At 36.4% G+C, this 14,263-nt stretch overlaps 1 protein-coding gene across 7 annotated transcripts in view; it reads right to left on the reverse strand.

Moving 5' to 3' along the window:
- Nucleotides 1-14,263, reverse strand: part of CTNNA3 (catenin alpha 3) — a 1,731,503-nt gene that overhangs the window by 808,461 nt on the left and 908,779 nt on the right. For 6 of the 7 annotated variants that reach the window (XM_053207653.1, XM_027062103.2, XM_053207654.1 and 3 more), the window contains 2 exons: nt 10,010-10,090; nt 1,328-1,480 (listed from right to left, as the gene is read on the reverse strand). In XM_053207653.1, the coding sequence (XP_053063628.1) occupies nt 1,328-1,480; nt 10,010-10,090 (234 nt within the window). Of the gene's footprint in view, nt 1-1,327; nt 1,481-10,009; nt 10,091-13,035; nt 13,538-14,263 lie in introns of those variants that run through there. The other variant, XM_053207657.1, reaches the window with a different exon arrangement.

Here is a 14,263-nt window from a genome sequence, read left to right on the forward strand (position 1 = left end):
GCTAGAACTATATAAATAATTGAATGAATTAGTTAAAAATTGTAAGCCTGGAAATCAGCCCCATCTCCAATTGGACTGGTTTGGGTTTGTAGCTTTATTTCTATATAAATGTAACAATATAACAGATAACAATGTAACAGATATCCTGTCATGCAGAGTTGTTGGGAAGTTCAAAGTCAATTTCAAAGTTGGAGGTAGGTCAGTTTTAGGGCTGACAAGATCTTAGTAATTAGCTATTTATCAACTCCTTTCATTTTTTAGATATGAAGACTAGGAAGCAGAAAGTTTGCAGTGAAAACGCTAGTTACATTGGAAACTTCCTTCCCAGGGATCCACATTTAAGATGTTGGGAAAATCCTCTCCGTTAATAGATGTTATATCAAATGCTATGATTCTAAGTCAGGTTCTGTCTATTTCTAACTCACAAGGTTACCAAACAATTTGAGCCCCTAAACATATTTCACCACAAAGTTCATGGCCAGTAAGTATGTGAAGGTGTGGCAGTCAGAAGATTTAATAATCAGTACGGCATGGCACTGACACTGAGAACAGACACTAGCCATAAACAACTGGTACAGTCATGCTGATGGATGTTAGCAGTGTATCAGCTCTGGTAAACAAATCTGGTCAGGCGGATTTTCCCTTCTTCCGTGGGTTCCTGGCTTTGTGAGAACTGTCACATTATTGGTTTTAGAAATCCTTCCATTGACACTCATTCTTCTACTATGCCTGCATTACTGATCCTCATAATATAATAGGTTTCTTCTCTGTTTCCTAGGAATTGTCTAGCACTTTATGGCCCTTTCAGCAATATAACACACCTTGCCACCAAATCACGCGGCATTTTCATGCTTCCAGTTTCCAAGCTGAAGAAAATGATAGTTTTTTCATCTCTTGCCTCTATTGGCACATGGACCAATCTACTATCCTCACTTATTTATTCTGGATTTTTCTACCCCTGTAATCTTACATTCTTTTTCTTCATAGTTGAATATGATTTGAAAATCTGGAAGAGTAATACAACCACAAAAAGATGGTAGAGAAACAATAAAAATGGCATGAGGTAGAGTATTTGATACTTTTATGTTAGAATATGAAGAAAATATTTGTAAAGATAAAACAAAATATCTGCATTTAACCATTGTGTGTGTGAGTGTGTATGTGTGTAGCTCTGAACAAAATATGCATTAAAAAAAAAACAATTTAAACTTTGCTTCTTTTGCAGTAAGTTGTCAAAAGTTTTTATCTGAGTACAAGTCAACTGTAAATGGGGAATGAGAGCCTCATTCTCCTAGATTTAGGGCAGTTACAGTTCTAGTATGCTTACCTCTATAAGCCTGCTGGTGTGCTCACGAAATATCGAAGCATATTCTTTTATTTCCTTTTCCCGGCCATTCTTGGCAGCTTCAATGAGAACCAAAAGTGGGACCGTTGTATCCAAAAAGGAGTCTGACACATGATCTATAATAGCCTTACGGAGCTGAGGAGAAATAAAAAATTCATTTTTTTTTCAGGAAACGGTTCATGTTATTTCCTATTTTTATAATCCCAGTAGTTACAAAATTCATCTTATGTATTTTCACACAATCTCTAAGTAATAATACTTAAGACTGTGTATGAATGTCACTTACAAAGTTAAAACAAACTGGGGCACCTGGGTGGCTGAGGTGGTTAAGCGTCCGACTTCAGCTCAGGTCATGATCTCACAGTTCATGAGTTCAAGCCCCATGTCAGGCTCTGTGCAGACAGCTCAAAGCCTGGAACCTGCTTCCAATTCTACGTCTCCCTCTTTCTCTGCTCCCCCTCCCCCCCGCTCACTCTGTCTCTCCATCACAAATAAATAAACACTTTTTTAAAAATTAAAAAAAAAAACCAATGTTAAAACAAACAAAATATCCAAGAAAAAAAGTCATTGAGGAATAGCTTTCTTATTCTCAAAATTTGCCTTTATTCTTAAGTTATACTTAGCCCAGAGGTCAGATTATAAGTAATAATACTCCATTTTCCATCAAAAAATACCACACTATTGTAATGTTTATGCATGTGTACAAACAACATTGTACATCATGTATTTTCATAATTACAAAATTATAAAATGTTTTCTACTTTGTTGGAGGAACTGATGATAAATTTTGATTAGCTAAATTGTAGTCTTCATGGTAATTAAACCAAGTTAGATCACCGATTATGCCAGTTGATAACAGATTAATAGAGCAAGGAGAATAATAAATGAGTTTGATGTCCAATTTTCTTCATCTGCATTAATTGTTCTTGCCCTTACACCTTAAATTATTAAACAAGTATAACATTCTGCTACAATTAGTTCTTTTAAATTAGATTATGTGGAAGCTCATAAATGACAATCAGGCAATTACCCTATTCAGCAGATATTTTCTGAAATTTAAAACTGCATTGGAAAATTAATGCATTGTATTTGTATAATATATTGAGCCCTAAAGGATCACAATATCTTGAAATGTTTCATCAACAATGTCAATGACTATGAATAGCTCCCCAATTTTTTAGTCAACCTCCTCACTGAATTTAATTTCTTCTATACATTATCATACAATATCATATGGGAAATTTATAATGTATACTTTAGGGTACTCTTTAAAACCAAAAGATAGTTACCCTAGTTTTGGAATACAGGAGAATATTAAATAATGTGGCTGCCTGAAAAAAAACCCACTATATTCTTGTAATATTTATAGTATAATAAATCCATAATAATTACAGATTTCCAGGAGAAAAAAATATCTCTGCCTACATGCAGGCAGAAGAACTGTGAAATTTTCTGGTTTCTAACAATTTCACAAAGGCTGTGGGAAGATCCCCCAGGAAAGAATCTACTTAGCATGCAGAAAGGCAAATCACTAATGGCAACTGATTAATATCATCTGAGAACTTACTAGGACAGGGTGCAGAGTGGTAAGGACTTACAAGGCAAGGGGAAGACCTTGAGTGAATGAACAATGTGTTTGATGTCCATCAAAAGTGGACCAGAGAAGTCAGACAAAGAATCATAAGTTAGGACTTGAGCTGGGAGCTACTAGTTATGTTAGTTCCAGATACATAAAAGTAGAAGGAATCTCAGAGGGGGAAGAGTTTTCAATGACCATCCCTCCCCTTTATCCTCTTTTTCTTTCATTTGTAACCAGCATATATAGAAGGAGGGCTAAGAGGAGATCTGCACTAAAGCTATGCAATTAACAGCCAACATACATACGGGAGGTTTTTCAAGCCAAGGAGGTAGACAGGATCACACAGAGGGAGATGCACAGTGAGGAGATGTCCAAGAATTAAAACTTAGGAAATACTACCATAAGTGGAAATCATGCAGATGGAAGAGTAGGATCTAAAAAGAGACTGAGATGATGGCCAAAAAACAAAGAGAGCAAATGACCAACAACTAAAAGAGAAATATTCCAATAAATCTGTGTCAATGCTTTCCAAATGAACTTATCCTACTAGATGCAATTATAATACCCACATTATGAACTTGTTGAATCTCTTCTCTGCATTTGATCTTTTCTTTGTATTTGGTTCCATTAAACTCAGTAATTGTTTCTCAACATTATCTCTTTACCTTTCTACTACAGCAAGATCTTATGAAATACATCAAGATGAAAATACATGGTCCCTTAGTGGGGGGGTGAGAGTCATCAAATGTTACAGTAAGGGAAAATAAGGAAACTGACAGGGAAGAAATTTCAAAAAAAAAGATGAGTTTCGGAGTTTAATTTTAAAGATAAGTTAAATAAAAAGAAATCAGATTTGTCTGATGGATTTGACCACTAAGAGGTCATTGATAAACTTAGTGAGACCAGTTTGAGTGGAAAGTGAAACCAGGAGTCATATTGTGATGGTTTGGAGAATGAATGGGAGATGAGACTTTGATGTGTGTTCCCATCTACAACTATATCCAGAGAGTTAGACTGTCTTCTTGTGCTTCTAAAAAATATATTTTGTTTTATCACCATACAAAAATCTAGAGAATAGCCATTGTCCCACATTGTGCCAATTTTTATAAATTTATGAATAATTTTAACAGTCTTCCAGTACCTGGATACGTTTGTTATGGTCTGTCTATTTCCCCTCTGTAGTGCTACCATTTGTCTTCCCTTCATTTTAATGGTATTTACTAGTTGGTTCCCCCCCCCCCAAAAGGTGTTCTACTATGTTTTCCCTGCTATTCATTCAATCCTTCATTCCATACACAAGTGCTGAAACAGGCTTGAGGTATAGCTGATTTACTATTATTAAGTAATAAATACAGATATTCTTTGGCTAAATTATTATTATTATTTTAACTAAACTATGTTAGGAACACATTTGTTGCTTTATTCTAAGGCGTGCTGCTAAATCCAAAACACAGTAAATGTAAAAGGTACACCATGGAGGTGTGGTATTATGTTCAGGAGGACAAGACAGAAGGACTGGGAAATGAGCTTACAAATAAGTTCTGTGCCAATGCTTTCAAAATTCTGTCGGAGTTAAGATTCTGTTAGTGACAGTAGTGACTTCAAAGAGCATATCCTCTCCTCTTTTCTTGCCTGTTCTCTTACACTTCATGTTCTCTTACACTTGCTTCTTGGAATTGCCTCCTAAGTAAACTACCTGCCTAAGGTTCTGGTCTCAGGATCTGCTTTCAGGGGAATCTGATATAAAACAGACACAGTTGTTTGGCGGTAATGTTTGGTCATATGCCAAGTAATAGATGGATGTCTTACATAAACTACCCAGTGATGACCACACATTACCACTTCTGCTTTGCACACTACTGATTCTGATACCGCCATCCCCAGTACTATGCTGACTGTGTCAGAGGAATTACCATGATATAGGACTAGAACTACAAATAGGGACAAGATATGGAAGGCTTCGAATGCTATGCTATGTAATTTTCTTTAGATGTTATGGCATATTCTGACATACGTTTTTTTTTCAATTTCTATTGTACAGTCATCTATATCTGTGTATAACACCTAAGAGGCCTCTATCTTATTTATTTCCATATTATTTTTCAGCCCAATGGAAAAATTCATTCCTTTCATTTGAGTGATATATAAAAAAACTTTAAAGAAGAATCCAACATTCCAATGTAAAAATAGGACACCCTTAGAGGCTGCAGCACTAAAATCTGAAGTTAGTGGGAGGCCAATAGGAGTTAGAGGTATGTATTTTCAATAAATACGTGTTTGTGGCCAGGCATGAAAGATGTCAGGCACAAAATCAGACTGAGGGGCTTTCCATCTTTTCTCACTACAGTTTAATAAAAGGCTTTGAGACATCAATTTTTCTATTTCCCACTGATGTAAGTGGTTTGGAATCTCAAATAAAATATTTCTCTACAATTGAAACCCAAAAGTAAAAGCTGTTTGTGAAAACTATCAGATAGCCCTGCCCACCCCCCTACTACCACCAAATAAGAGAATAGAAAGAACAAAACTGTGAGGGGAAGAGGAATGGAAAGAAAAGAAAGTGTTTCAGAAAAGAATTGTTCTCAGGGAGCTAGAAACATTTATATATGTGTATATTGATGCCATTTTGATTTTAAGTCAAATAGCAAAATGTGACTGTCAAACTTCAATTGACTAATAGGAACTAAATCACCCAATAATTAATTCAACGTAAACCTACTGTGCCAATTTAATGAGACTTGTATCTTATGGAAAGTTAATATTCAATTACAAGGATGATGAAGAAGAGCTATAAAGACATAGGTATTTTTTTCTAAGTGTGGCACTGGTACTATCAAAATGGGAAAGAGATGGAGATAGCGATTCAGCAAATGAGCAACTAATGAATCAGTCAAGTTTTTGTTTTGTCTGCTTTTATCAGTACCCTACTTGATTTGACATATCTCAAGTCCTTACTTTGGCATTTATAAAATAGGCTATTTTTTCTCAATATACACAAATAAAATTTTCAATTTGCCTTTAGTGAAATCTCAAAATGTGTGTTTCACTCTGCCTAATACAGTAGAAATGGAATATATTCTATTGCCTTAATTTTTTAAATGAAGAAATGAGGTTTAAAAATCTTCCTCCTTTATTAAGAATTTTAATGGTTATGCAGTTCCCAAATAAGTGATGGGAAGGAGACTAAAGAAGAAAAAATTTTAATTAAAAACTTGTAAAATAAAGAGCAAGGAAGAAAAAAATTAGAATGGTAAATCAGTTTATGAGGCACTAGGAGTTTTTAGGGTGAATAGGCTATTATCCCTGACCCCTCATCTGGTGTTTACAAATTTGGGCAGGGGTTGGATGGACTTGGGTTCAAACTTCAGCTCTACCAGTTAGCAAAATATTGTTCAGTAAATCGACTTACCTAAGACACTGATGTAAAAATGCTATGACATTACTTCTTCTTTAAGAAATAAAAATCAATAATGTAAGGACTAATGTAAAGAGCTGGTAGAGAGCTTTGGAAAGCATTACTAAATGAAAGATATTGTTATAACTATCACTTTAAGGATTTAAAAATCCAGTGGGAAGAAAAATCCATTAAAAAAGAAAAATACAAGCAGAATATGATCACTACTATAAAAGAATTACATGTGCTCTGAGTGCTCCAGGAATAAAAATAATAATTCCACCTGGTGAAAATGCTAATGGTTTCATGCAAGAAGTAGCATTTACATTAGTCTTGAAGTTCCTAAGGTTGATTAGGGGTTGGGTGGGGTCAGTAAGAGGAACAGAAAAAACACCAAGTTAAACAAATTATATATACAAAGATACATGTGTTTTGGGGGGAGGGAGGTGATGGAAAATTTGGTGACTAGTAAGTAGATTCTTTAGTCAGGTTTAACTGACTGAACCACCCAGGTGCCCCAACTCTTTAGTCAGGTTAATGTGTGGTGTGGTGACGGGGAGGAACTGAAAAAACTGAAAAAGGAGAAGGAACATTACGAATAACGTTGATTCAAGTCAGGGCCAGATCACAGAGAATCTGGAACACCGTGCCAAGGACTTTTGTCTTTGTTCTCTAGCACAACAGGCGGAAAAGTCACAAAGCAATTAGGTTCAGATAAATAAACACTAGGTCACTTTCTATGACATTTCATATTGTTGCCCCAAAATGTATAATTTGCTTCCCCTAATTCCTCATAGATGTCCAATGATTCTCTGAACCAGAGCTAAAATGTTTCTGCGTTGTTGAGGGACAAGCCATGGGTAAGCAAGGAGATTACATGAATGGGCAAGAAGATGTGTTCTGATCATTGTCTACTAAAAACAAACATGCAAATAAAAACAGACCTACAATATATGAACATTAAATATTCCCAAGAAAAGCAGTTTAAGGGTAGGGGCTTTCTTCTTGCTGTGTGAAAGAGTGTATATAAGATGCTTAAAACAAACTGCTTGATAAACTTTGCAAGAATAAGAAGAGGTGGAGATGCCTCATGTTGCTGTTGAACTAGTTTTTATTATTGCAAAAGAATAAACAGCAGGATGGAAAATGAAGTCTTAGGGAGGGCAAGTAAGGATACTGAGAATGAATCACAGCAACTACCTCACCAAAATCAAAGACCAAGAATGTGTCCAGAGACAAACTTCTAACAATCCCACGTCATCCTATACACATGTGTCACTTTTTGAACTTCTACTTACTCTTCTTGACCTGGGGCAGGATTCATAACTATTTTTATCTATAGAATGGGGAAGAAATGGCATCCTGGTAACTTTGGAGCTTAAGCATTAAGAAAGTCTGGAAGCTTCCATTTCATCTTTCTTGGAGCCTTAAACTATCATGCAAGAAATCCAGGCTACCCTGCTGGAAAGAGCAGCCACATGAAGGGGTCCTAGGAGATCAGACACCACATGGAGAGAGGGAAGAAGAAGAAGAAGAAGCACTGAGGCCTCAAATGACCAGCCCTGAACCCAGACACAGTCACCCTTTGACTGCCACTACATGGGAGACCACAAGTGAAAACACTACAAAAATGGCTCTGCTTACCCCCAGCCAGCCTGTGGAATCATGAAACGTAATAAAAGGCTGCTATAGTTTGCAGTGGTTTGTTAAGCAACGACACTTCATCAAAACAATGAATATGCTGACCTATGAAACCATAGAGAATTTTCATACTTCTGGAACACAGCAGTTTTCTAAAGGCTGGAAATATCCCTTTACTATAAAGAAAAGTATTAGTAATCCCTCATGCTCTTTCTATATCACACTGTTAGTGAGGTGAAAACACAGATAGAATTGCAAGATTAAATACAAGATGCCTAGCCAAGTTCCAATTTCATACACACACACTATTTTTTTAAGTTTATTTATTTATTTTGTGAGAGACAGAGAGAAAGCATGAGTGGGGGAGGGCGGAGAGACAGACGAAAGAGAATCTCAAGCAGGCTCCGTACTAAGTCAAAGCAGAGTCAGATGCAGGGCTCCATCCTATGAACCATGATATCATGACTTGAGCCAAAGTTGGACACTTAACCAACTGAACCACCCAGGTGCTCCTAAACATGCTACTTTTTAATATAATTATGTCCCATGCAATATTTGGGACATATTTAAACATGTTCCTTATTAATTCCTGAAAGTCAAATTTAACTGGGTATCTTCTGATTTTATTTGCTAAATCTGATAAACCTACATATAATGGGTTGCTTTATCTTGATTTTTTTTATAAATGACTCCAAAGCTTTGGAGATATAAATGTAGATTAACACTTTCTGCATAACCTTGTTGAAGGCAGTATAGAGGGATGAGGCAGGAATGAAAGACATAATTGTTGATAGCTCACAGAAACAACTTTCCAAGTCCCAAGAGGAACAGACTGGGTAGAAATCCTGAAGAATATTGAAAATAGAAGTCCTGCAATGAAGAGAAAGGATGGCCCTGTGGGTAAAACTTCTGAATTGGTATAAGTTATGACCTGGTGTCAGTTCGATGCCCCTTCCTCCTTAGGCAGGTCACCTCACCACAAAGGCAGGCTTTCTCATCCACATTGTAAGACAGGTTGTGCTAAGCTGTTTGCAACTCTTACCTTCCATGATTCTAAATGCTGACAGTAGAAATAGACTTCACATTAAGGCCATAAAGTCGAGAAACTGGAATTTTCCCAGCCCTCAAAATTGTTTTTCTACAGCTAATATTAACTGGCTGAGGGATCCCTATTTATTCCATTTCCAAATCTACCTCTGAATTAAAAAATTGCTCAGGCAATTTTACTAAATCTTCCCATTAAACTACAATAATATATTGCATTAAAAGCTTACGGTTGAAAAGCTTTTGCCTCTCTTTTATGAGTTACTGGTGACCAAGTTAAAGTTATACATGAAAAAGAACTCTGGTTATTAAAGAGTGGAAAATAATGGAAAGCACAGTCTTTGAAAATAGCTGTCTTCAGTTTCTAGAAGGAAAAAATTGACCTGTGGCATAATACTAGACTGCTAAATTATCTAATGAAATCCTTCCTAATCCGGTGTTCCTGATGACCTAAGGTTACAAAGTAGCCTTAGCTTAAACAGAAACTAATTTTTGAAGCATTCTGAAAAGAATCGAAAGGGCAAATTGGTATGTCTCTGATTGCTAGCTGTTTGCTATAAGCATATGCGTGATAAACTCAATTTTTAACATAATAGATTCAATTTACCAAAATTTCCTAAACAAATCACTACATAGCAGGCACTGATCGGCATTTCATTTAACCCTCACAGTCCTATTATGTATTATTAATTCCATTTTATAGGTTCAGAGATGTTCAAAAAGATTATTTTATCCCCAAGATCACACAGCTGATGAAGGCAGGGCCAGCACTTGAGTGTAATTCTAGTGTAACTCTGCCTGATATTAAGTCACATGCTCTTTTTCCTATTTTATGTTTGCCACAAAAAAGGTTGAGGTATGTAAATATGGCAGGTATATATTTATTGTTATAGTTTTGTGTTCTAAATTAATTGAAAAAGAACAAAAACAAGAAGTAAATATGCTAGCAGTGGAAAAAAAGTTCGTTTTGTATGGTGTTTCTGTCTCCATGTCTCTCATCCCTCACCTGTCTGCGAAGGTCTCTTGTCTTCTTGCACATATTGTCTATTGCAATATTCAGGGTATTACTCCTTTCCTTTTTTCCAGTCTGAAAAAGAGGGGAAAAATAGCATAAGCAATGGTATCAAATTACTCTTTATCACTTAGCAATTTGCTTTCTAAATTTCCTGAAAATAACAGCTTGAAAATTCAAGAATAGGTTTCAAAACTGCTATGATATTGCATATGATTCATGAGCACTTCACTTAAGACTAAGTAGAATGGTGATTAAAGCTCACATTATTTTCTTCCTTAAGCTTCTGTAATATTTCTGATACAGGGCTGGGTTGCATTCAGTGTGGCAGCCGGCAGAGCATTATCTCCAAGAAACTCTGATCTTCATTCTTAACAAGTCGACTTTTTAACCTCTAAGCATGCAATTAGCTTAAAAGCATTAGATGCCCAATTTGTCAACTTCTGTGGGAGTTTCTGAAGTCATTTTCATGGTGTATTGTGTAAGTTATGCAGAGCCATATTGGAGTTTTGCTAAACACTAAATAAAATATGCAGTGCAAATTCATACAATTTGCAAAAGTTGACCACAATTTTAGCTGACAATATTCCAAGAACAAATTGTTTCAAGTAGGAACTGGACGCTGTTTTTGGCTCTTTAAGATAATTTGTGCAACACCTTTTCATTTTTTAAGCAGAATAGTTCTCTGTTATATCCTTAACCTAAATCTTTAGGCTATTAAGCACACAGAGAGTCACCTTGGTTGGTATTTTCTACATATTACTTTTGTGGGAGACAACCGAATTGAATCTAATCATACTTTTTTTCAGTGCTATCTTGTATAAAAAAGATTGAAAAAAATCATTATGCGATTCACCTCTGAGAAAATTGCTACCATTTAAATTAATAAACTGAAAAGGGCTCTTGAGAGGAGACCTTGAAAATCAGGACGGTAAGTTTAAGCCTCTGATAACTGAGGGAGTTTACAGCACAGACTCCATGAAGAAGGAAACTGAGGCAAAGTATAGCCCATTAGGCAGTGTGTCATATATTGCGCCCAATGACTACATTCACACATAAATCCATAGCTTCCAGTGAAAAGACTTCTTTACAAGAAGTTCAGGACCATCTGTACTCTATCCCAACCTATCTTTTTTAGTCCGATATTCTGTCACATCTTCTCAAGTACTATCCTTCCCCGTAACAATATTCCTAGTCATGTCTATCTCTTCTCCCAAGTCCTTGTATATATAATGTACTCTCGACTTCAGCAAGTGTCTACCAAAATAACCTGCTGTTAAAATCCACCTGTTCCTCAATGGTTTCCATAAAGAGTTTTCCCCACCAACTCTGCTCAAGAGTAAACTCTCACCTTTCCTTGTTCCAATAGCACTTTGAAAATTTCCCAATATACTTGTTTCTATGCAGGTTCATCACTCTTACAATACTGTTAGCATCTTGATATTGACAAGTAAAGCTTATTAAGCTTATTTTTTTTCTATTCCTGAAAGTAACTTGCAGATGACTTACTGAATGGTGTTGACTAGTCCTCTATAAGGACTAGTCCTCTTTAAGCAGGATGGGACTATTTCTCCCATTTTGAACTTTATTCAAAACACAACATGGTTTTATTAGGGGCCTACCAAATGCCAGGAAGGTGTCATACTAGATTCTTGAGGAGATTTTAGAATCTACCCATTAAGCACAGCTAAAACCCTCTACTAGCTGAGGTTACTGGTACCCACCTAAACCTCAGTTACACCTAGATTTTCTCAGTAATGGTGTTACTGATATTTAAGATGGAAAAAAAATCACTATCATTTAAGATCATCACACACTGCAAGATGTTTGGCATCCATGGGCCCCTGTCTACTAAATTCCAGTAACAATTCTTAGGTACTATGATAGCCAAATGTTGGTCACACACATTTCCAGATGCCTTCAAGGGGGACACACAATAGAGGACTAATAAGTCTTTTACCACTTTTTCTTTTTGACAATGAGTGTGCAATGTGTACACGATGGAGACTGTATCTAGTGAGGAAGTGGAGAGAAGAGGGAGGGAGAAATAGAGATAAATAGATGTCAGAGCAATAAAAGCAATGGTGGCAATTACCCAGATGAAAGTTGTGGCTACCTTCACAGCTCCTGAGCAGCATTATCCATGGTAGCAGTAGAGAATTATAAAAAGTTAATGCAGAGCCATGTAAGGCAATGGCATAAACAGATACACAATGGGCTATATAAGACAGTTTCTAATTTTACCTAAATAACCTAGCCCATATTTTCCAGTTTCATGCAGTGTAGCTTTGGTTGTCTCTTTCAACTTTATGAAAACAGAGATAATCAAAGGAGTCAGGGGTGGGACAGACGAAGGGCCCCCACCCTAAGACACACAGGACATCATAAATAATATGGGAGATTCCTGCTGTGTTGATCATAGAAACTCACTAGCTTCTGTGAGAAGATTCATCAAAACAAGTAAAAGATGTCAACCTTCTTAGAGCAAATCGCAGTGGCATACAAAATTTCAATAAAGGATGACAGGAGGCGACAACCTGAAGGGATTAAATAAGGACTGTAAAGATGATTTCCTAATTTCTACTCAGAGCTTAATCTTAGTTAAAAGTTTTTCATTGGGTCAAAGACATTTTGTTCTCTAGGTAATAACAAACAGCCCCTATCATTACAGAAAGTATAAAATCTTCCCTTCTTCCTTCCCTGTATCCTCCCCCCAACCCCCACCTTTCTTCTTTTCACCTCCAGCTTTTTATTGGGTCCTTGTTCTATTTATCCAGATTTATTTGGCTCAGTCAAGCCATTTTATGCCTCTTTATTCCTTTTGCATGGCATAAAAATAAATAAAGCAAGGAGAAATAGTCCCATCCTGCTTAAAAGCCCTCATTCCTTCTGTTTTCAAAGCCTTAACAAATCATCAAGCAATGAGCTAGGACTGAAGGTGAATTGTGTATACTGAAGTAAGGGACAGAAAGGGCAGGATATTAAAACATAACCACAGATAACAGTCAGAGTCTGCCTACATTCTAGGTGCTCAGAAGAGAGGATGCTTCTTAAAGGAGACTTGATAGGAGTCATCATTAAGTCAGCACAATCCCTCTAATGGAAAAGGTACCACTCACAGTGGAGTACCGGGTGAAAAACAGAAAACACAGCACAGATCAGCACTGTACAGGGAAAGCAATCACATTCCTCATAAGTAAATAAACTGTCAGGAAAGACTTTATTGAAAAGAACAGCTCTGAACATAGATTTCATTCAATGAAATGCCATTAAAAGTTTTATTGCACGTTATAAATACTGTCCCAATGTGATCCAGGATTATAATCTCAACTATGAATATCCCATCAAATCTGTCTCACCATTGCTCCCATGTCACTACCACAGTTAATTGCACTCTCTCTTGTGGTTCCCTTAAAGCTGCCCACACATTTGGAAAAAGTCTCTTTATAAATAAATTCTCCTTGAATTATCCTAATTTGAATGTTCCATCTGTTTTCTGTTGGGACTCTGCGAGGGAGAACTTTCTACACTGTGTTGTCCAACATAATAGCCACTAGGCACACGTGGCTACTTAAATTTAAATATAAATTAATTAAAATTAAAGAACATTAAAAATTCAATTCCTAAGTTCCTTAAAGTAGGCAATAGCTACATGTGTCTGGTGGGACTATAGTGTATAGTACAAATACAGAACATTTCCCTCATTGCAGAAAGGTATATCACACAGTACTGTTCTAAAACATCTTTGTTTATTCAGATATATAATTAGGTTCTACTTTTATACAAGTCATCTTTTATTTGAGAATAAAATAGTGAGCAAGAAACAAAAAAAGCCCAACCCTCAAGGTGTTTACTCTGGAAAATAAATTTAAGGTCTAATTATGCTCCTTCTTCATTCTAAACACCATCACCCTATTCCCATTGCTGATGGAATTAATAGCAGACCCTTGATCATGGCATTCAAGGACCTACTCCCATATTTACTCATCAAACATTAATGAGATGCCTTAATGGGCCCTTTATTTTTCTTTAAGTTTATTTATTTATTTTAAGAGAGAGGGAGAGTACAAGCAAGGGGAGGGACAGAGGGGGGAGGGGCGAGAGAGAGAGAATCCCAAGCAGGCTCTGCACTGACAGCACAGAGCTCATTGATGGGCTTGATCCCATGAACTGTGAGATCATGAGCTGAGCCAAAATCAAGAGTCTGACACTCAACTGAGTGATCCACCCAGGAGCCCCTGAGCCCTT

This window comes from Acinonyx jubatus, chromosome D2 (genome assembly GCF_027475565.1).
Source record: "Acinonyx jubatus isolate Ajub_Pintada_27869175 chromosome D2, VMU_Ajub_asm_v1.0, whole genome shotgun sequence".
Taxonomy (NCBI): Eukaryota; Metazoa; Chordata; class Mammalia; order Carnivora; family Felidae; genus Acinonyx; species Acinonyx jubatus.